This window comes from Stegastes partitus, unplaced genomic scaffold, assembly GCF_000690725.1.
Source record: "Stegastes partitus isolate 25-593 unplaced genomic scaffold, Stegastes_partitus-1.0.2 Scaffold145, whole genome shotgun sequence".
Taxonomy (NCBI): domain Eukaryota; kingdom Metazoa; phylum Chordata; class Actinopteri; family Pomacentridae; genus Stegastes; species Stegastes partitus.
The window spans coordinates 19,763-41,050 of record NW_007577876.1 but is presented as its reverse complement, the minus strand read 5'-3'; the positions used below and the strand labels follow the sequence as shown (position 1 = coordinate 41,050).

Below are 21,288 nucleotides of genomic sequence, written 5' to 3'. Positions count from 1 at the left end.
AGTGGGTTGAGTAAAGGGAGTGTGTGTGTGTGTGTGTGTGTGTGTGTGTGTGTGTGTGTGTGCCGCGGGCGCTGTTCGTTCTGTATTTTTTGCGGGACTTTTGGAGCTGGGATTTGACATTGACTCTAGGCAATGTGCATCAGCGCGAGATGCACAATGGGGATCAACCAGAGAAAAAATTAAATCTTTGTCAGGTGGAATGAAGGAGAAGCCGAGGCCTTTGATGCGGTTGCATTTTTAATTGCATGGTTTGTTTTGACAATTTAGGCAATGCTGCTAAAAATATTATATCCATAATTAAGTGACACCGTGTCATTTACATTGAAACTCGTCGTCTTCTTCTTTTTTTTTTCCTTCCCGTTGCTTTTCAGAAACAGCTGTGTAGCAGAGTCCATATTTGTGTTTATTTGATTTATCACCTAATCCTTTCTTTTCTCATCAAACAGAATTAAGTTGCAAAACGTCAGAACAATTGTCAGGAACTGGCTGCGTGCTGCCTGCTGACTCCTCGGCACGCCGGGCTGCGTTTCGCCGCCACATCACTCCTAAACGCCACCCACTCTGAATCGCTGCGACTAAATAAATGAGGGGGGAGATAAGCACACATTAAATGTTTAACTGTCTCGCATTTGTCATCTGTTTTACCCCTCTTAATTAAACAGACGCAGCTTAGCCCCGGCACTCCAAGTGCACACACACACACACACACACACACACACACACACCCTGCCTTTGAGCGCTGGAGCCTGAGCGCAAACACTGTCCTGCCGATGATTAATTTAGCCGTTAATATTTATTTTACTCAGTGCTGCTAAGTTAGCAGCTCAGCCGAGGGTGAAGCTGAGCCGGAGCTTCTCAGTTCTGCAGTTTAGCTGCAAAATCAGGAGGAACGAATGAGTCGAGTTTTCTTGCTTTTTTTTTTGTTCTTGGTGTGTTTTTATTTTTGCGTTTGTCCCGTAACGCTGGCGAGGAGCGCTGAGGCTGTTCTGGGGCCAGTGGTGGGTTGTGTCTGCTCAGCGCATGGTGGAAACATTAACTACTACCTCCACCCAGTGGCACGAAATGAAAAAAAGCAGGTGTGATTGGCAGCACACAGTATTTAATGTAGTGGGAAGAGTGCCTTAAGCGGAGAGGGGGATGCATTCAGCACACAATGGTGCTGCTATCTCCCACTCTGCATTGTCTCTCTCATCGCCGACCTTATTACATGCCGTATTTGGCATGAAGAATCCCCTTCTTATCGACACTGAATTTTAATGCCAATACGCTTAGATGGCCGCCTTATTCTAGGAGTTGTTTTGACATCATATTGCATTTCTGTGCTCGTGTGTGTGTGTGTGTGTGTGTGTGTTGGTTTTCTGATTTGTGGTGAATCAGAACAGATCTGTGAGCGCCACCGTACGCCGCTGTGCTCTCCACTCGCTAACTATTCTGTAAAACGCGGTGCGATTGAACGTGGTGTGGCACCGGCGCTCGGCTGGTTCTTGGGGCATCAGCAGACGTGGAGAAAAGGGAAAGAGAGCTGGAGCCGGGCTCCGGGGCGAGAGGGAGAAGAGAGGAGAGCAGAATTGGGGGTTCCTCTGAAGCCCCTCTCCAGATCGGAGGAGCGCAGCGCGGATCAAAGGCGCTTGTTTTATGTGGCTGCTGCAAGACTTTGAAGTCCCACAGTCACCTACAGCACTCACTTCATCAAGTTCACTAGTGTCTTAATAGCAGATCAATAAATTTCAAAGTCAGAGAGTTAATTTGATACCAGCGCTGATGTGATCACGCTGGGCCACGGCGCTGCCTGCTCCGCTCGCTGCCGTCTCTCCTCCTCACCCAGATTGGACCTGTTCTCGGCTCTCAGCTCGAATCAAGTGGCGGCGCCGGCGCCTGTGTTCATAGACGGCCTCATCAGCATCACAACAATTAAAAGATCATTTGTTTAATTAGAATTTAATTTACGGCATTCCTTCGCAGTCTTCTGAATTTTCAGATCTGTGTTTTGCGTCCGTCTCGTTCCTGTTTTATTATTTATTCATGTGCACGACTGCACATTACATATTTTTGATTCTCTGATAGTTTTGGCGACAAATTATTTAATCGAAATAATAATTAAAACACAAATAAAATCTGGAATTAATTTTTAAAATTAATTCCAAATTTTCTGGTTTTGCTGCATTTCTCATTCTTTGCTGCTCTCATTGGAAGATCCTGTAAATACAAATCCTACATTTTAATAGTAAATGATGTGTTTAGCAGCACACGTTTAATTCACATTTTAGCATCTATAAATTAGTCAGGATGTGAGAAAGTGAAATCTAGAGTTTTAAAAGTAAATCGGGCTGCTGGAAAAAAGAAATTGTGATGCCGACGGCTTTTGGAGACGGAAGACCCGGGAAGAAGGAGCGCTTTCTTCAGCGCGCCATTCATTTCAGAACAAGGCAGCACCATCTGTATTTGGTGCCGTGATACCAGCGAGCTGGTGAGGCCGGATCGGCACCTGGAGAACAAAAGGCCAATTTAGTATGTTCATCTAAGGGTTGCTAATGGCATTAGGGAGCCGGCAGGGTGGTCGGCGGGGGCCCGGCGCTCCGAGGTGAGCCGCAGCTTGACCCCCACTCACACCGATTCACGGGCTGCTGGCATTACTGCCCCACATCTGCCATTTTTAGAGCGACCCGTCAGCGCTCTCCCCCCTTTTTATTTTATAGCGTGTTCTTGTGAGAGGCCGCAAACAGAAAAATAAGTTTTAATTGGACCCAAATAAGATTCAGTGTTTGGCCGTTCCCCTCAGCGAGCCGAGGAAAGTCGTCAGGTAATCGAGTAAAGAGGAAAAAAAATAAAATAATAATAATCATAATAATAATAACAATAATAATAATAATAAGGGCCGATGCTGCAAAAACTCGACTCTGATTTCTGAGAATTTACAATAAAGCAGAAATGGTTTGATTCATAAAATAGTGTAAAAAAAAAAAAGCTGAATAAAAGCTGATTGTGGGTGAAGAAGATGAAATGTCACCGGCTTCATTCTGCAGCTCACTTTCTGTCTGAATAAAAATAAAATGCTGAGATTTATTAAATGACTCCAGAAATAATTTTCAGCTTATGAGGAGAACATGTGAAGCTGTGCGTGGTGGCGTGTTTGATGAAGGTTTGTGGAGCGTGCAGGGAGCCGTGTGTGACAGCGCGGCGGCGGCCACGGCGGCGGCCACGGCGGCGGCCACGGCCACGGCGGCGGCCACGTTGTGCTGCTTCTGGGGGGAGGCTGGAGGACGGAGCTGCAGCGCTGCAGCGGGTGGTGCTGATGCAGGCTGCTGCCTGTGTGGTCCTCAGCGGTCGGAGCTCCGCCGGCTCTGCCGAGAGCGCTGCAGGTCCAGGATTTTAATGAATGTTTCATGTTAAATTTAGCGACGTTCTCAGCGCTCGTACGTCTCAATATTTTTTTTCTTATCTTTATGTTCCAACAAAGGTGAAAAACCAAATCCAGAGCTTATGAAAAAAATCAAGCAGAATAAATCTGTTGTAGTTCATCAAAAGAAGAAAAAAAGGATTTTCTTTGAGTTAACATTTTGTCTCCTGTCATCAGAATCAGTTGTAATTTATAAATGCCATCCTCAGAAAATGGTTAAAATGGAGTGAAAATATTTCTATATTCCTCTCCTTTTTTCTGAGGTTCCTGCTGTTCATGCACCATGAAATCTTGCTTCATTAAAAGTGTATTAATCTTGTCTCGTCTCATGGGAGGTACCTTAAGATGATGTTGTGTCTTTTTCTTTAAATTGTTGGAGGAAAAAAAAAAAATCTTCCAGATTTGGTCCCTGTCAGTCAGAAATAATTGTGTGCTTAATCTTGTCCCTGATGGATGACTTGGAGTTCAGCAATGGGCCAGCTCCAATGACAAATACAATATTAATATTCATTAACTGCTTTGACAATGCTAATTTTGATGCAGTAGTAAAGGGCCTTCCAAAGTTAGCGGCCAAAGCATCAGAGCTGAGCAAGGTGGCAAGATAATTTGTGCTGCTTTACTGAGCTGAAGGCTTTTAAAGTCTTAAGCAGGGGAAAAAAAGGCTAGGTACCACAAACAAAATAAAAGAGAAAGGGAAAAAGTTCAGACGCATTGGAAACCAGGACTGTGGAAGTAATACGATCAAGAGACGGCTACAAAAATTTGACACCTCCAATGCTGCATCTTTGAGCAAATATTTTTTTTTATTTAAACAAAAACTTACAACAAAAAAGGAGCATAACATGGTAAGTCAGCACATTCTCCTTTTTTTTGTTTAATCTTTTTGATCTTTTCAATTATCGCCATTTGAAGATCAATAGTAATTTTTTTCTGCTGTGGTTAAAAGGCTCACAGCGGTGGTTTAGTGGATGGTCGGATCACGGCTTTAAGAGTGGGCTTCCTCTCTTCAAGCCACCAGTTGGCCGGCTTGAATTTTCTATTGCCAGCTCTCCTGAAAAGCCTCCACGGCGTGCATCCATTTATTAGTGTTTTTGGTATTGTTTTAACTGCTCTTGTTGCCTTGTTGTCTGGCAGGTCTGGCTTTGGAGTTGGGCTCCTTTTCCCCTCACTTGTCTTGAGAGAGTTCAGGCAGGAGAGCTGGAGGTGCAGCAGCCTGCTCTCCAGTGACAGCCGCTTTTTGGTCATAAATGTCTCTTTTTCTTCTTGTTTTTTGTCGTTTGTGTGGCTGTGTTTTTTCCGGGGCTTCCCACATCAAACGGTGGGGCTAGCGCCGGGCAGGACTCGGGGCAGCGTGGCTGCAGCACCACACACCCTTTGCCCTGGATCGGGACGCTTCTCTAGCCTGGCTTTTTTTTTTTCTGACACTTCTTCTGCCCAGCGTTTGTGTTTTTGATTTTGCATTTAATTTAGTGTGACTAGCGGTGAATGGAGCGTGGCTAGTTTTGGGGATTAATGACATGACGAGAGACACCCCGCTGCTTGAGTTTAGCCAAGTTAGGGCAACTCCTATAGACGGCACTCCACCACCTTTATGTCTGCCAAGCCGCTGAATGAAAGCCTTTTCTTTCTCTCCCTCTTTTTGTTGTTCTTTCAACTTATCAAAGAAAGAGAGATGGACACAAAAGAGCTTATTAGGGGGGATATGAAGATGGGCGAGGGGGAAAGAGGGAGTCCCGGTCGAACGCCGAGCAGAGCAGCGCGAGCCTGAGTGCGTTTAAATGCATGCAGCGGCGGCGGCGGCGGCGGCTGCGAGTGAACAGCCAGCCCGCCCGGCCGCCGCTTGCCGTCCTCTGCGCTCTGGGACCTGAAGAGCCGCCGTCCTAAGTCGCTCCAGCGCCGCCTTGGCTCTCGCCCGGTCCTCCGGCCGCTGTCTTATCGGCTTAACCCATCGGGCTTTAGCGAGGGGCTGCTGTAGATGAGGTGCTGCCCCCCAGTGGATTAGTGGCTGACATGGTGGTGGGAGTCTGCTTGGAGTCTGTGCACTACCATGAGTGCCAGCATGCTTGTTTTAACCAGGAACCGAGCAGCATCCCAAATACAGCTCTTTTAAATGGTAAGACTTTTCAACATTTTAATTACTGCTCTGTTTTATTTCCTCGCGCTTGTTTGACTTTAAATATTAGGTTGTGATTGAATTTATTCATGGATATTTTTCTGGGCTCCGTTTGGCAATTTATACCACTTATGTTGCTAAGTGACAGATTGACAATTTGGATAATGAAAGGCACTGTTTGATTGCTTTGTCCTGACAGCCTGACAGGGCTGCATTATCCCAAGACATCAAACTAAATATGATCGCTGCTGATTTTGCGGTAAAACACATTTTTATTAAATCAAATTATTACCAGGCATGATTTATATTGAGTCAGTTTAAAATATTTATTGGATTAGGATTGAGATGTGAGTGGTTTGATCGCTGCTCTGACCTGCTGCGTCTCTCTGCTTCTGTTAATCCTCATAAATCACACTTATTATTTCTTTCGTATTTTGCATATTATTTTCTATTTCATGTGTAAAATCTTTAGTTATTGTATTTTTTAATCAAATGCAATTTTTGTAAATTCCATAATTGTGCTGTGATATAATAATTCTGGTAAATGCTGGAGCAGAACCCAGACTTTGAAGTTGTTTTGGGTTTTTTGTCTGTAATTGTTCGGGTCCATCTGAGAGCACGGCGGCTCGGTAAAGGTCAGAGGTTGTTCCATTTCCTTGTTTTCTCAAAGTTTTTTGTTCTCGCTTTTTTTTTTTGGTTTAGTTTAGTTTTTTTTTTTTCTTCTTCTTTCTTTTCTCGCACACTTTTGGGTCTCGTGCGAACATCTTAGACAGCGGAGTATTTCTTTCCTTTTCTTTGCTCCTCGTCGCCCCTCTGCTCTCTTGTGTTGTGGCGCTGATGCCATTGTGGCCGGTGATTGGGAGCTGTCCATCACTCGCTGGCGAACTGGCAGTTTACTTAAGAAAGTGCACGTGGGACAAAAGGAGATGGCAGGAGTGTGGCAGGGCGGCTGAATGGAGGGAGGGCAGGCAATTAGCCACCGCCTTGTCGGAGCTCTTTTACTTGTCAAGCTGGAGCCCCGGCGCTATTGTCCAAGTTGTGTAAAGGACATTCCCAGGGCTTTGTTTTGGCTCTAAGGGCCTCAGGACTGCCTGCTGCAGGCCAAGGGAAGAGCAGGGTCCTCACAGCGGCAGGAGAGCAGCAGCAACGTCTGGGTCGAATTAAAAGACAAGTTTTAATTGTTTATGCTGCCAACTTAAAAAAAAAAAACCAAACGTCTTCATCCAGCTGAGCATCGCTTCAATTGAACAGATTTGTTACCTGGGATTTCTTTAATGTGCTTAATTTCTCTTCATTATTTTGTTCATCAGTGTCATTCATTAGGCTCCATTAAAAATATATTAAATGTTACTGTGCTTGGATGGCAATAATTTATTCAATAAATATTTAATTTGTCGTGGTCATTAGTCAGGTCCAGGTAGTTAAAGATTATAAAAGATCATTAAAGAATGACAAGTCTAGTTAATTATGGGATGGAGAAATTCACATGGCTGTCACGTTTAGAGCACTTCACATGTTTTCCTCATAATTTACTTCCTGCTGTGACAAATGCATTTTATTCATTATGTAGCATTTTTAAAATGAGTGTTTTCTGTTTATCAAACATCTTCATAATATTGCTGAAGAATTAAATGTTTAATGTGGAAAAAATGATTTTCTCTGCATCAGATCAGGAGGAAACGATTCAGATGTTCTGATGAAAAGATGGAATTTTTTTACATTTAGGGAATATTTTAAATTGTTTACACATAATAATAATAATAATAATAACAATAACAATAATAATCATAATAATAATATCTAGAACGACAACGATAATAATAATAATAATCATCATCATAATATCAATAACGACAACTATAAAAACAACAATAATAAAAACAATAATAATAATAAAAACAATAATAATAAAAACAACAATAATAATAAAAACAATAATAATAATAATAATGTAATTTTGAGATGTTAGCCGTGGTGCATGAAGGAAGTCCTCCTCCACTGCGTCTCTTCAGCACCGATGGCGGATCTTTCAGAACCTCTTTGCGCTTCAGAGCCGACAGACGGGCCTGCCGTCCGTCAGGAAGCGTATCGCTGGGTTTCAGCGCTCAGTGAGAATAATAAAGGTTTCTGAGGGTGAAATAGTTGCAGAGGAAAAAAAGGAGGAGGGGGGGGGCTGGAGGCCTTGTTCACATGAACCTTGAATGGAGTGGAGGGTGAGGAGGGTGAGGAGGGGGGAGGTAAGAGAGGGATTGTTCTCCACTCTGAGCTATTGTTTGGAGCAAGAAAAAGAAAGCATGGAGAAAAATATGAGAATAAAGAAAGAGGGAGATGGCGAGGAGAGGTGCCACGGCGACGACGTCCGTGTCAGTGAAGACGTCGTGCTCTCGGCGTCCTCCCCCAGAAGGCGCCTCTGAAGAGGGACTGTCAGCATCACACACATGAAGCCACTGTTGGCCACACTTTGCTGCGCTGCCCTCCCTTTGTGGATGTTGTTGTGTCTTGTTCCTTTTTTTTCTTCCTTCTCTCTCCTTCTCCTGCTCTCTCCTCTTTGTCTCCGTCTCTCGCTTTGCTCGCTTTACCTTGTAGCCAAAGCTTTTCAAGCTGCCAGTTCGTCTCTGGGCATCCTGGAGGCACAGCAGAGCCCACACACACACACACACACACACACACACACACACACAACCACCGTACAGCAGGGATTTGGGTAATAACTCATTTTTGTGAGTGTGTGTGTTTGTGAGTATATATTTTATTTTTTCTGGAGTGTTGCTGGTGGGAAGACGGCTGCAGTGCTGAGGAGCTGCTCACACTCATCTGCTGCTTCTCTCTGTCCACATTCTGCCGCTTCACTTCTTCTACTTCTTGTCACCGGCATCAAAACTTTCCCTGAGAAAGAAGAGGAGACTGCTGGCTGCTAAGAGCCGGCCGCTGTGGTTAGAGTGAAGGATTTTGGGGGATTTTTTCTTCTTCTTTTTTGAAGGCATGGATGTGGGTGGGTGGGGAGGGCTGTGGTGACTGTGTGTGTGTTTGTGGGCAACGCGAGGCCTCAGAGCCTCTACAAGAGGTTCACACACACTCAGCTCTAATGTCAGAACCTGGGGGAACAATGGTCAGCTGGCTGCTCACAGAGGGGGGACGATAAGCACACACCCCACCACGCCGCCGCCGCCACCTCCACGGCAGCACCACACATGCCCGGTGGAGGAAGGAGCCAAGACAGAAACAGACAAAGAAGGAGGAGAAGTGGAGGAGAGGAGCGGCCAAGGGAAGCGAGAGGGCTTCTCCCCGGCGTAGGCAGGAAGGAGGAGCTGGGGGGGGCCAGGTGGAAGGAGGAGGAGACGGGGGCGGGGGTGGGACCGAGGGGGTCATGTACCCGCGGGATGGAGCTCCAGCCGGGCCGGAGGAGACGGGAGCCAAGGCAGGAGTGGTAGGCCCCGGGCTCTCGCTCCTCCAGCAGGTGGGCTGCTGGCACCTCAATCTGAGCAGCTGGGTGAGTAACTGCAGCTCTGCTCGCCGGCTCTCTGCAGCCGGATCGGCCGCTCCGGGCTTCGCTCTCTGCAGCCGGATCGGCTGCTCCGGGCTTCGCTCTCTGCAGCCGGATCGGCTGCTCCGGGCTTCGCTCTCTGCAGCCGGATCGGCTGCTCCGGGCTTCGCTCTCTGACAGGTTGCTGTTGAGGTTTGCAGGTTGGCAGTGGGAGGCTGAGGAGGGGGAGGCAGGATGGTGGTCATCTGATTGTAAACCAGTCACGCTGGACATTCGTGCATCCTCCTGATCAGTAGTATATCATCCACGTGTGCAATGCTGCTCAACACTTTCTTTAATTTATTTTAAAGAATCTAAATAATTTTAAAGGCTCCATAAATAAAACATCTAATTTTTTATTTGATTTAAGTGCGTTTTCAGAGACTGGATCTGTCTCCAGAGGAACACTGTTTACTTGACAAAACATTATTTGATGGAGCTCATGTCTTAACCATGAAATGTAAAAATCAGATTTCAATAAGCTCACACATTAGCATATCCTTTGTTAATGTTGCCATCCAATTCACATTCTTAATTGCTTGGCTTTCAACTGGGATTGTGAGGAGCTGATTGCATTTCAAAAGGCAGAATTCAGCGTGGCTCTTAACACGGCGATACAACATCACCTCTCAGAGAGCCCCTTTAGCTCAGGTATGGCAGTTCAAGAGGCTGTTTGCGCTGAAAAGGGAAAAGCTTTAAGGCACGTGTGTCTAAGAGGCGATTTGTCTTCACAGAATACAACAGTTCTACCAAACACCACTTCATATTTAAGCTATTTGTGCGCAGCTTTATTTATCTGTGACATATCCGAACATGTCCTTTCTGCGATTCTATTTGATGTGCCGACTATCAAAGATGGGAAGCGAAAATAAATGGTGACGAACGACTTGAGTGCGAGCGAAGAGAGCAGGAGGAAGGGGAGCAAAGGCTCTGGCCCACATAATATTTTTGTTCAGCGCTCTGATCAAGCAGCCGGCATGTCACTGCAGCAAAGTGAATAGATTAACTTTTAAATATAGTGTGGTCTCGGGAGCCTCTTGCCCTCAGAGACGCATCTTCTCTGCCAGAGAAAACTGATCAACACCTCCATATCTGCTTTTTAAATCCTCTTCCTCCCCCTACAATCCCCAGGTTCTTCATATTGTGGAGGGTTTTTTCTTCTTTCTCTCTCTTCTCATGATTAACAAAAAGAAGAAATGTGTGTAATGTAGCAGGGTTTAATCAGCATGGCGCGCTGGAAGGTCCGATAAGCCTCTAATTTGTGGGAACATTTCATATCCCATCGCTGTTCATCTCTGAGGAGTCCTTCAGACCGCCTGAATCTGAGGATTGATTTGACTGAGCTACCAGGACCAGTGTGTGTGTATGTGAGTGTGTGTGTGAGTGTGTGAGTGTGTTTGTGTGTGTGTGTGTGTGTGTGTGTGAGTGTGTAGCTGGTGTGATGTGATGTTTGCTTGCAGATGGAGATCTTTGGCCTGGAGGGGGCGCTCTACGCCTCCCACAGGACCACAGCCATCGTGTAAACAAATGTCACCGAGCGACACCAGACGATGCGTTCGATTGGCGCCGTTTGTGCTCTGGGTTTTTGCTCCACCCAGATAGTGCCCCGTCCCGGTGTTGCCCGGTGCTGCCCAGTGCTGCCCGGTGCTGCCCGGTGCTGCCCGGTGCTGCCCGGTGCTGCCCGGTGCTGCCCGGTGTTGCCCGGTGTTGCCCGGTGCTGCCGGTGCTGCCCGGTGTTGCCCGGTGCTGCCCGGTGCTGCCCGGTGTGGTGCTTCCGTTGCCTTCTGGACGGGACCACCCTGTGCTGGGTGAGGCTGGGAGGGGGACAGGCAGCGATCTGGCTTGCTTTGGAATTTGGAGGAGCCCAATCCATCACGGCACTGTCATCCCCACGCCGGTGCTCTCCCCCCGGCCTCCCCTGCCCCTGCCCCGGCCTCACTACAGCTCATTAGCGCCCCGCAGGCTGTTGTGACAACTCATCATATCATGACATGAAGCAGGAGACGGAGGCTCCGGCCCCCTGCCCGGCCGCCCACTGGGCCCGCCAGGTCGCCACCTTCACATTTAGGCCTCAAATTGGCCCTGCGAGGTGCCACCAGGCGGAAATGCAAGGCCAACAGCTTTTTCCTGTCCGGCCTCCACCTCTGTGCCTCCCTCCCTTTGTCTTACTCCGTCCTGCTGTCACTTTTCCTCCCCTTCTCCCTCCCCAGAGCTCTGACTTGAAGCAGCTCATTCATTGGTCCAAAGGGCTCTTCTGACACGGCGGCGGCCGGCGTTAGGCAGCCGGCCGCTGGAGGGAACATTTATCACCTCTGGTGGGGAAATGAGTTTGCAGAGTTGGATGTTGAGAAGTTTGGAGACCGAGGAATAGCTTGTTGTTATCCATCAGTCAATTCACAGGAAGTGCAGAGAAGCTGTGATCACAGTGACTGTACGACAGCGACTCTGTTTCAGGAGCATATGAGCCCAGAAGAAGTGAACAGAGGCCATATCGAGATCAGAACCAGAGGCCACAGCTGCTGCTTCTGTGTGTGTTTAGGTGTGTGGCCTTCACTGCACCGGCCTTCCTCCTCTTCTTCCTCTTCTTCTTCTTCCTCCTCTTCTTCTTCTTCCTCTTCTTCTTCTTCTTCTTCTTCTTCAGCAGGCAGGTGCTGGATGTGTCCTGGATGTGGAAAGACTAAATGTGTTCATTGATGTTCATACAAGAGGATGCCCTTAAATTTTTCTGCAGGGTCTTTTGAATCTCTTTCTGACACTCAGAAATCTGGTTATCATGTCTGGAGAGCAGCGCGTTTGATTTCCTCTGTATTTGTTTGTTGTAACGACAGAGGTGGTAGGAAGGATGCAAGTCAGCGGGGGTGTCGGGGGCAGGAAGTGTTCTTTCTTTTCCCCTGGCTTATGTGGAACAGGGAGAGTGAAAGCCTCCCACGTCGCCTGCCTTTGTTGCTCTGGCTCTGTGGGCTCTGTGCGGCTGAAGCACCCAGCAGCCTGCCAGACGAGGCCCGGCTCGCTTTGTCCCGCCGTGGCTACAGGGCAGGTGCTGGGCCTCCCTTTCTCCGCAGAGACCACCGGGTGCTGCTTTGACGTCAGCAGAGGGAGACGGAGTGGATGTTGCTGTGCGTTGATGGGAGGCCGTGAGGACGAGCTGATGGAAGGCGTCAGCTGATGCCGACGTGTGCGTCAGGTCCCATCACAGGATGGGAGCTGAGGACCAAGGTCTCTGAGTGAATGCACTTGTTTCAGCAGACTTACTAAAAGCCAGCAACCTACTTACAGCAAAACTTCAGTCCGTGTTCTTGTTGCCTGTAACGGGCTGAACCGGCTGCAGGCAGCTGTCAGTCCAGCCCGCTGCTATTTGCATCACTCTGGGCTTTTCAGAAGAAGAAGAAGAAAAAAAAAGCGCACACTCTTAGACCACAAGTGACTATGATGTAAATCGTCTGGCCTCCAGCCCCCCACCCTCCAACACCCTGTGTCTAAATGTGGACTCAGTGGACGGCCATTCTGAACTGGCTCCTCAATGGCCGGGCTGCCTGGACAAAAGAACTCATTTAAATGGCCACTAAAGCTTTTCTCAGCGCACAGAGATGAAGAATTGACAACATTCTTTCACATCATTACCCGAGGGAGGAGCGGGGAGTCGTGAAGGAGGAGGTTAGAGGTGAGAGGGGGGAGACAGAGGCCATCTTGTAGCTGCCGCCTCATCAGCTGTCATAACCTCCATCCTGGTGGTTTTGTTTCCTCCATCCCTCTGGTCCACATGCAACGTTGGCTTTCTGTTTCTTCTTAACGAATCCCAACCAATCCACCCCCCCAACCCCTGACACACAAACACATATACCCCCCCACCTGCCCCAAACCCCTCTCCCTTCCTTCCTCCCCCCTCCCCTCCCCTAGCCTTTTCAGCTCAGGGCTGTGAATGAGTCCCAGGAGTCTCTCTGCCTCCCTGGAGTTCTGCTGGGGTTCATTAATCTTTCATTGGGACCACGGCAATAGGGAATGCCCCCCTCCCCAGCACACACTCCCCCACCACCGCCACTGCAGCACAGCGGTCTGGACGGCCGTGCTGGTAGCAGCCACTGCTTTAGCTGAACATTTAGCACGGGGCTCTGAATGGACGGTGGCTGTTTCAGGCTCTCACACCAAACCTGAGATGAACTGCGGCCTCAAACGGCCGAGCGGCTGATTAGTTTGCAGCATTAAGCGCCGCTCGCATTTGTCTTGCCCTGGGCCCACAGCTTTGCATTTGTATTGTCAATGAGCATCGGCAACTGAGCATCTTCTGTGTGTGCCCCCCTGCTAACATCTAGTCCCATTAAGGTTTTTCAAAGTCTGCTGGAAATGTGCCACAGTGGAGCTTTTTTTCTCCTTTCTTGCATGGGTTAAAGTCGCTAATGAGGGTGTGTGGCCTACGAGAGAGCACACACACACACACACACACACACACACACGAGCAGCTTGGTGTCTCAGTCCTCTCCCCTGAACATATCATCCATGTTATGATAAGCCTGATTAGTGCTGCTTCTTTGACTGCTGAGGGCAGGATAAGGATGTGTGGGTAAAGAGGCGAGAGCAGCCTCTGCCACCAGCCTAATCTACAGCAGAGCTCTAATCTGGTTATCTGGTGGTCGGGGGACTGTGTGTATTAGTCTCCGTCCCGGCCCGGCCTGATGAGAGGGGCTGAGCTCCGGTTAACACGGGGGCCCACGGCAGCACACCCCTACAGCTCCACTGTAATCTTTGGGTAATTGAAAAAAGGGGGCCTGCACCACTTAGGAGCACAAAGAGAAGATTACATAGCTAAAACTAATTTGGCAAAAATGCAGAAATGGATTTTGGGCCCCACCTCTTCTCTCCTAACCCTTTTATTACAATACACCCATACCCTCCATGAGCCGGGCCCTGGGGGAATAGATGGGGGGGAAAGGGGAGCGAGGAAGAGGGGAGGATGGAAGGAGGCTTGGAGAGCCGAGCCGAGCGGCTAATGACTGTGGATTTACACGCGCTGCCTTGATTTCGTGGTTTACAGATGATCGATTACTTGACTGCAACCGCGGTTAAAAGTGCCTCATCACACATCAAACCTAAATGTGAATTGGCGTTCCCCCAAGCCTCTTAGATTGTGTTACTGGATTCCAGAGTGACACCACAGAAGTGTTTTTAATTACAAACCATGCTATTTTCGCTGTGGCTTTGGCGGTTTGGCGCCTCGCGTGTACCCAGAAGTTGATAGCTCCTCTTTTGAGAACTTTGAGACCAAGTTGTAATTCTGTGGCAGGCGCCTGCAATCTCTAACCCGAACCCAAATATTAACACCCTGTCCTCCTCTCCCCCTCTTTTCTCTCTTCTTCCTTCGTCTCTCTCTCAGTCTAATAAGGTTCCAGTGGTACAGCACCCCCACCATGTGCACCCTCTCACGCCTCTGATCACCTACAGCAATGAGCACTTCACACCGGGGAACCCCCCACCTCACCTACAGACAGACGTGGATCCCAAAACAGGTAAAGCCTGAGTGTTTCTGCACTGCGTCCATGTTTCAGCTGACATGTGGAGATCTATATGCAAAGCAGAGCTTCAGTTAGCAACATGCTCCCACAGCTTAGAGAAGACCCGTCAGCTCTTAGAAAGCATGATGGAGTCTGTAGACACGTTCTTCAGAAAGCAGTTCAATCACTGAAAAGCCACGATGCAGGTAATGTGAAAATCAATTAGACGAAATGCTTATTTTTCCCATTAATTACCTATTTGATGACTTCATAAATGTGCCTGTTTACAAGACTGTGATGGTTGAAGTAGGACAAGGTCAGCCCGAGTGCTGCTTGTTGACAACTTGCTCTCATCTGTTTCTAATTGATTTAGCCATCACGCTCATTATCGTGGTTTCGGTGGAAAAGCGGCCTTACATTTGAGAACAAGAGCCCAAACAGTGGCTCGTAAACTTCTCGTAAAACACGGAATTCAGCAAACAGCCGTGAACTCTCATGACCACGAGTCCAGTTGCCAATATTCCAAACGAGTTAGCCGCTGGAGCTGGAGCTCCTCGGTCTAAATACCAGAGGGCTGTTGGAAGCTTGTCCTCAAATGTGTATTAAAAAGCTCCCATGAAAGGGAAGATGGAGCACGTTGTTCAGGTTTTGTGCAGGTTTTCTGTCACCACCTCGGTGTTTGTCAGAAGTGCAGTTTCCTTCCTTTGGTGCTGCAGTCAGTGTCCAGACGTAGCCGTGTGCCCACAGACATTCAGAAAACATGTTCAGGTAATTTCATTCATTTCCGTGAACATCTTGACCCGGCACTTAATTCTGTTAACTGTCATTCAGCCCGTCCTTTCAGGTTAATGCGTTTCCAGTGTGGGGAATAATTTCCTGCTTTTCACTGGTCTCTGGTGAATTCAGTCAGTGTTTTTAGGTAATAATGTCCCCTTATTACGATGGCCCTTACAAAGGGGAAATAATGTGCCAGCTGCTGTTTAATGTAGTGCTTAATGGGGCTGCTTAATTGGGCACAGTGTTTAATTAATTAATGAGCTATATTAGGTCTTGAGCGCTGGGTGGCGATGGGATAATGTTTCTCAGGCGTTCCTTTTTAATAGAACGTGCCTTTGTTATAGCGGCATTCGAAGAAAAGTTTCCCCACGTAGACACAAAGCGGTGCACGTGCCGCGGTGCACGCGCCGCAGTGCACGCGCCGCGGTGTGCACGCCACGCGGTGCACGCCACGCGCTGCACGCCACAGTGTGGACGTGGACAGCCCAGATCACCAGTGGAGAGGGACGTCCCTCTGGCTTTACTTTGGCTGTGTGGCACCGGCCAGAATACCTGCAACCACAGCGGCACGGGCAAAGCCAGCTGTGGAAGAACATCAGCCACAATGAAAGCCTCTGAGTTTGTGGTCTGCTGAGCGCACCTCCCCGCCTGCCACCGCCGCCGCGCTGTTACACATGTCTAGTGTTCCCTGTTTCAAGTTTGTCATGAGAGACAAAGTTATTTTTACACCCGGCTGTGTACGAGACCTTTTCAAGGCATTCATTCAGGGCAGCTTGTCGATGCAGTTTCTTCGCCTGTCAGCTGCCACAGAAAGTAAAGCAACACCGTGGATGCTGTGATTGCTTGGCGAAGCCCTCAAAAAGAGCTGTCCTTAAATTGGACATCTTTGTCACTGTTCGTCAGTGGGGATAACAAACAAGCTTCGCTGCTGTTTTTTACGCTAAACGTGTGGATCAGTGGAACAATCGGAGACCAGCGACCCCAAAACGTGGTTCAGACTGTCATTAATTGTGCCGGAGCTGATGGTTGCACTGAATATAAAGCTGCTGAAGTTAATCTGAGTTAAGCAGAAGCGTTGAAGTAAACTGAGAGCAGATGGTGCTGATCCGTACTCGTACTGGTCCATTCATGTGCGTGCATATACATACAGTACAGTCCATGTCCTGCAGCAGGAATGCAGTCAGACTGGGTTGCTGCTCCGCTATTGGCAGCTCTCTGATCACAGAGGAGGCTGTAATCATATCGCTGTGTTTTGTTAACTTCTAAACCTCAGTCATTTTATATCATTAATCTCCTGATTCGCCAGACAAATGTGACAAGAATGGTGTTGGTGTTTTCTCCTCACCTCTCTCCCCTCTGCCTCTTCCAACACATTGTGCCGCTGCGCCGCCTCAAAGCCCTTTGATCAGGAAGTGTGATTTAGCACTGTGTACATGCCAGCAACAAGCCCTCTTCCTCCTCCTCTTCCTCCCATCTGCACTCCTGTGATGTCTGCCCCGTTCAGATGTGAAAAATCAACAAAGAATGAATTCAGCACTGACGTGATTTGGTTCTCTCTCTCTGTCATCGTCTCGTCTGTCCACCTCCTCTCTGCTCCTGTCATCCTGTTTCTTCCACAGGAATTCCAAGGCCTCCACATCCTCCAGATATATCTCCTTATTACCCACTGTCACCTGGCACCGTCGGCCAGATTCCCCATCCGCTAGGATGGTTAGTACCACAGTAAGCGAATCCTTTTTTTATTACTCTTTCTATTGCATCCCCCTGTGACTTGTGTGGACAGGCTCCAAGTGTTCAGAGGATTAATAAGCAGAAGGTGCACATGAAGACGAGTCATTAAAGAGAGAAGCAGTAAACAGTGAGCATGTTGGCTTTGTGTATACCGTAGCAGGAGCTTCCTCTGTCTCTGCTTTGTCCCCGTGGACCGGCTCTTCTCTCTCAAACTTAAACTTGACCCCTAACTTTCCATCACGCTCGCTCCTGGACCACGGCGGCCCACTGGAGCCTCCTCAGGCCCTCGCCAGCCTCAACTTGCTATTTTGTGGCGAATACTATTTTGCATGTGTGTGTATGGTTCAATTAGAGTAATGAACTGTGATTGCCCGTATTTTACCCACAATTCCACATAGGGGCTCTCCCCTGGTAACTCTTGTCAACACTTGTTAATATGACAAAAGGCTACAAATTAAGCTCTGTTAATTTAATGTTTTCTCACCGCGATCTAAATACCGAGAGAGGCCCTGAGCGCAGCCATGGCGCCCTTTGATTTGCTGCACTTTATTTTGGTATAAATTTACATTCATTATTGTTTGTCTTTGGATGTGTAGACCTCAATTAGTGTGATGGCTCCATTAAAGAGACCCGCGCTTCGTCTTTAATTATCACAACAAAACACCTAGTTCCAGCTTGGGGAGGAACAGGGCCCCGCTCTGTCGACACAGAGCGAAGGGTTATGAAATTTAATTAGCCATTGCTATCAAGATTTGTGGCATTCAAATTGTTCAGAGTTTTCCTCCCTTTGATCTGCACTCTGCAATCCCCCAGATTTTTGTCCTGATCAAATGAGAATAAAGAGGCCCACGGTGGGGAGAAGTGAGAGACAGAGGGCTTCGGCTTCTCCTCTTCCATCAACCCTGATCCTTTACCTTTTCGTCTTTCTTCTTTTCTTCCCCCTTCCTAGGCAAGGTCAACCTGTTTATCCAATCACAACAGGGGGTTTTAGACACCCCTACCCAACTGCGCTCACTGTCAACGCATCCATGTCAAGGTGAGTTAAGCCCTAGGAGCTAAACACACACACTCCTCCTCGCTCGCTCATCACACTCATATGTGTGTGTTTGTGTTGGCTGTGAGGGCAAGCAACACACACGCACACGCTCACGCTCACGTGCACAGACGGCGAGCAGAAACTTCTCCCTTAAGGAGAGCTCGCACTCCCCATCTCTGTGTTCAAAAGGCCAATTCTCCAGCGTGGCGCTCCAGCTAGCATGCTCAAATATTAATTATATTTATCATTTTCTAATGAGGCCCCTGAAGAACATTTACCCCCACTGCATGTCAGGCAGATCTGAAATGAGCTGGGGCATGTCCTTGCTGTGAGTTTGAGCAGCCAGACAGATAAACAAACAGCAACACTTTGAAGGGGGACTACATGATATAAGCTGGGGCCTGACACTTGGCTAGCGCTTTGGTGCAGCCCATTAGGGTCCAGTTCAAGTGCTGCTGTGGACATTAGTGCACCCATGGGGGGGAGGGGGGGTGTTTGTTGCCATCTTGTATACATGTGTGTGTGTTTGTCAGCTGGTGTTTAACTCCTCATTGTTCCCCTGAGGAATGCATGTCCTCTATATTGTGTGGGAAGCGAACATAATTAATTTTGGATGCCTAAAAGCCCGTGATTTGTGGGTCTGGATGAGCCAAAAAAGCAACACACACACACACACACACACACACACGCTGAAAAAGAAAAAGCAAACAGCCTCCCACTCGCTCCACTCCCACTGCTCCTCCCTCCTCCCTCTACATGCCCCTTCAGCAGGGGACTCTGGGCTGGTTCAGAGTCGAGGGATGGAGCCAAGCTTTAGTGTAATTACAGCCTGATTGGAAAAGCAGCTCCTGAGGGCGGCTTGTTTAGACCTCTGTGACACTGATGGATCATGTAGATGGAGGGAGGGAGCAGTTGCAAGGAGGGGGGAGATCTTTTTTTAAAGTATAACCCTTAGAATCAGCGGAAGGCAGAGTTTGTGAGCTCAGTGTTTTCTTTCTTCAAATGTAAACACCGTGTGAGCTGACTGGAGTCTGGACCAGAGTCGGACCGGCCCCTCGCTGCCCATCCCCAGCAGGTCTCAGGTGCAGAGGGTCAGATGTTGGATCTGTCCAGACATTGGCATCTGGCAACAGCACCCAGCCAACCTGGGCTTTAAGTGACTGCTAATTTGGTCCCTTAATGACAGCCTCTACATTGTGATCATCTTATTTCCAGTGCAGCTAATTGAATATACTGGCTGGGGTGTGTGGGGGGGACTGGCCATGGGGAAGAGCTAATGCCCTGTGATGAGGCCCCTAATTGAATTAGTATAACTGAATAGATGGAGGGCTCTGGGAGTTCTCTGGAGAATGGGAAGGGTTTAGCACATCCTACCCCCCACCCCCACCCCCCCTTCACTTCCCTCCCAAAAAACCCTCCAACCAAAGTAGAGGAAAAAAAAATTGGAATAACTGACAAAATCGAGTAACAATTTGTCTAATTGTGTCAGCAAAATAGCAGACTCCCTCCATACATAGCCTTCAGCTAGCTGGTTTTGTTCAAAGCGCGGCCAGACTGTTGTGATAGCTCAAACGATTTGTAGCGAGCAGGCTGACTGCAGGAAATCTGAGAGAAAAGACATCCTGGCCTTGTACTCTTGTCGGGGAGTTAGGTCTTTGCAGGAGAGCGCTGCTTCATATCAGTCCCCTGTGCCATAGCCCCGAACTGAATTAGGATGCAGGGAATGAATCTGGTACCTCGTAGTCCTGCAATGAGCCCCTTACACCCAGGTCCTGTTAAAAAATACATTCTTGTAGAAAAGGGAGGAGAAAAGAAAAAAAGAGCCGAGGAGAGTGGAGACAGTGAGCGGAGCAAATGAAAGACATTATTTTGATAATGGGGTTGGAGGCAGTGCAGGTCCCCCATATTGTGTGTGTGTGTGTGTGTGTGTGTGAGACAGGTGGGTGGATGTGAAGGCCCCTTTGCCCCTTACGCTTAAGCCTGCCCTTTGATATGTTCCCCCCATCATCCTGCTCCTCTCTTTTCCTGGGGAGCGGGAGAAGCGCACCGGCCGGATCATTATACATTAAACAGGCACGGGGGCTACTGCCTCGCACTGGCAATTAAATGGCACTGGCTGACACTGGGCTTGCTGCGCCACTGACCCCCCCAACCCAGCCCTTCCCCGGCAGCCATTCTTACCTTTCAGATTGAGACGTAGGAGCCCCGGGGTTGGGGTGGGTGGGTGGATGGGTGGGGGTCTCCCCTCTCTGTGTTGCTTAAATTGGTCCAAGGCGCCGCTTGCTGCTGATGAGCCCCAATGATGATGATGGTGATGATGATGATGCCCCCGTGCTTCAAAGGGATGGCCGTCATGTTTAAACCATAACCTGGGCCGTGCAGTGGCAGCGGGGAGGAGGAGGAGGAGGAGGAGGAGGAGGAGGGGATGGAGAGAGGAGAGGAAGGAGTGCAGAGGTGGTGAGGGGACAGGGAGGAGTAGAGAAGAAGAAGAAGAAGAAGAAGAAGAGGAGAAAAAATAGATCTTGGAACAGAGGAAATTTTAACAAGTGCACAGAGAGAGAAGGAGGGAGGGTGAACAGGGAGAGGAAACGGAGCGAGTGAAGCAAATGCAGCAGCCTTAATGATGGGCGATATGCAGCCGGTGCTGCCGAGCTCCCCATCAGCGGATGACATGGCACAAACACCAGTGTGTCAGTGATGAAGGGAGAAGAGGGGAAAGGAGAAAAAGAGGGAAAGAGTTTGAGGGGGGAGCACTGGCACTCCCCTGAGATGGCCTCCAACAGAAACTAGTTGTTCCTGGCGAGTTTATCCTCATCATTATATTCTGGCTCGGAGCCATGCAGCCAGACACAGCCGGATAATGAGCTACTTTAAAAAAAGAAGAAGAATTATTCCTTCTTTTTTTCCTCTTCTCCTTCATCCTCCTCTCTTCTCTTAAATTTGGTCACGTGGAAGCGAGACGCTGTAAACATACACATGCAGACATACGTGTTCAAATAATTAGCGTCACACATCCGGTGACAGAGGCGCTACGGCGGTGTCCTGGTGCTGTTCTGGCCCGTGAAATGATTTCATAAATAAGGGGTTTCTGGCCTCGATATGTGGAACGGTTGGAGATGATGAAATGATGATAGGAGTGTAGAGGGATGAAGATAAAAATGTCAGTGCTGCTGACAGTGCTGAACTGGCAGAACAGAACAGGAGGAAGCAAACAGAGACCCAATA

General features: G+C 48.4%; 1 protein-coding gene across 5 annotated transcripts in view; it reads left to right on the top strand.

Annotated features, from left to right (window-relative positions):
* Positions 1 to 21,288, top strand: part of tcf7l2 (transcription factor 7 like 2) — a 59,210-nt gene that overhangs the window by 27,115 nt on the left and 10,807 nt on the right. For all 5 annotated transcript variants that reach the window (XM_008279114.1, XM_008279112.1, XM_008279113.1 and 2 more), the window contains 3 exons: positions 14,402 to 14,534; positions 16,916 to 17,018; positions 17,977 to 18,063. In XM_008279114.1, coding sequence (XP_008277336.1) covers positions 14,402 to 14,534; positions 16,916 to 17,018; positions 17,977 to 18,063 — 323 coding nt within the window. The remainder of the gene's footprint in view (positions 1 to 14,401; positions 14,535 to 16,915; positions 17,019 to 17,976; positions 18,064 to 21,288) is intronic.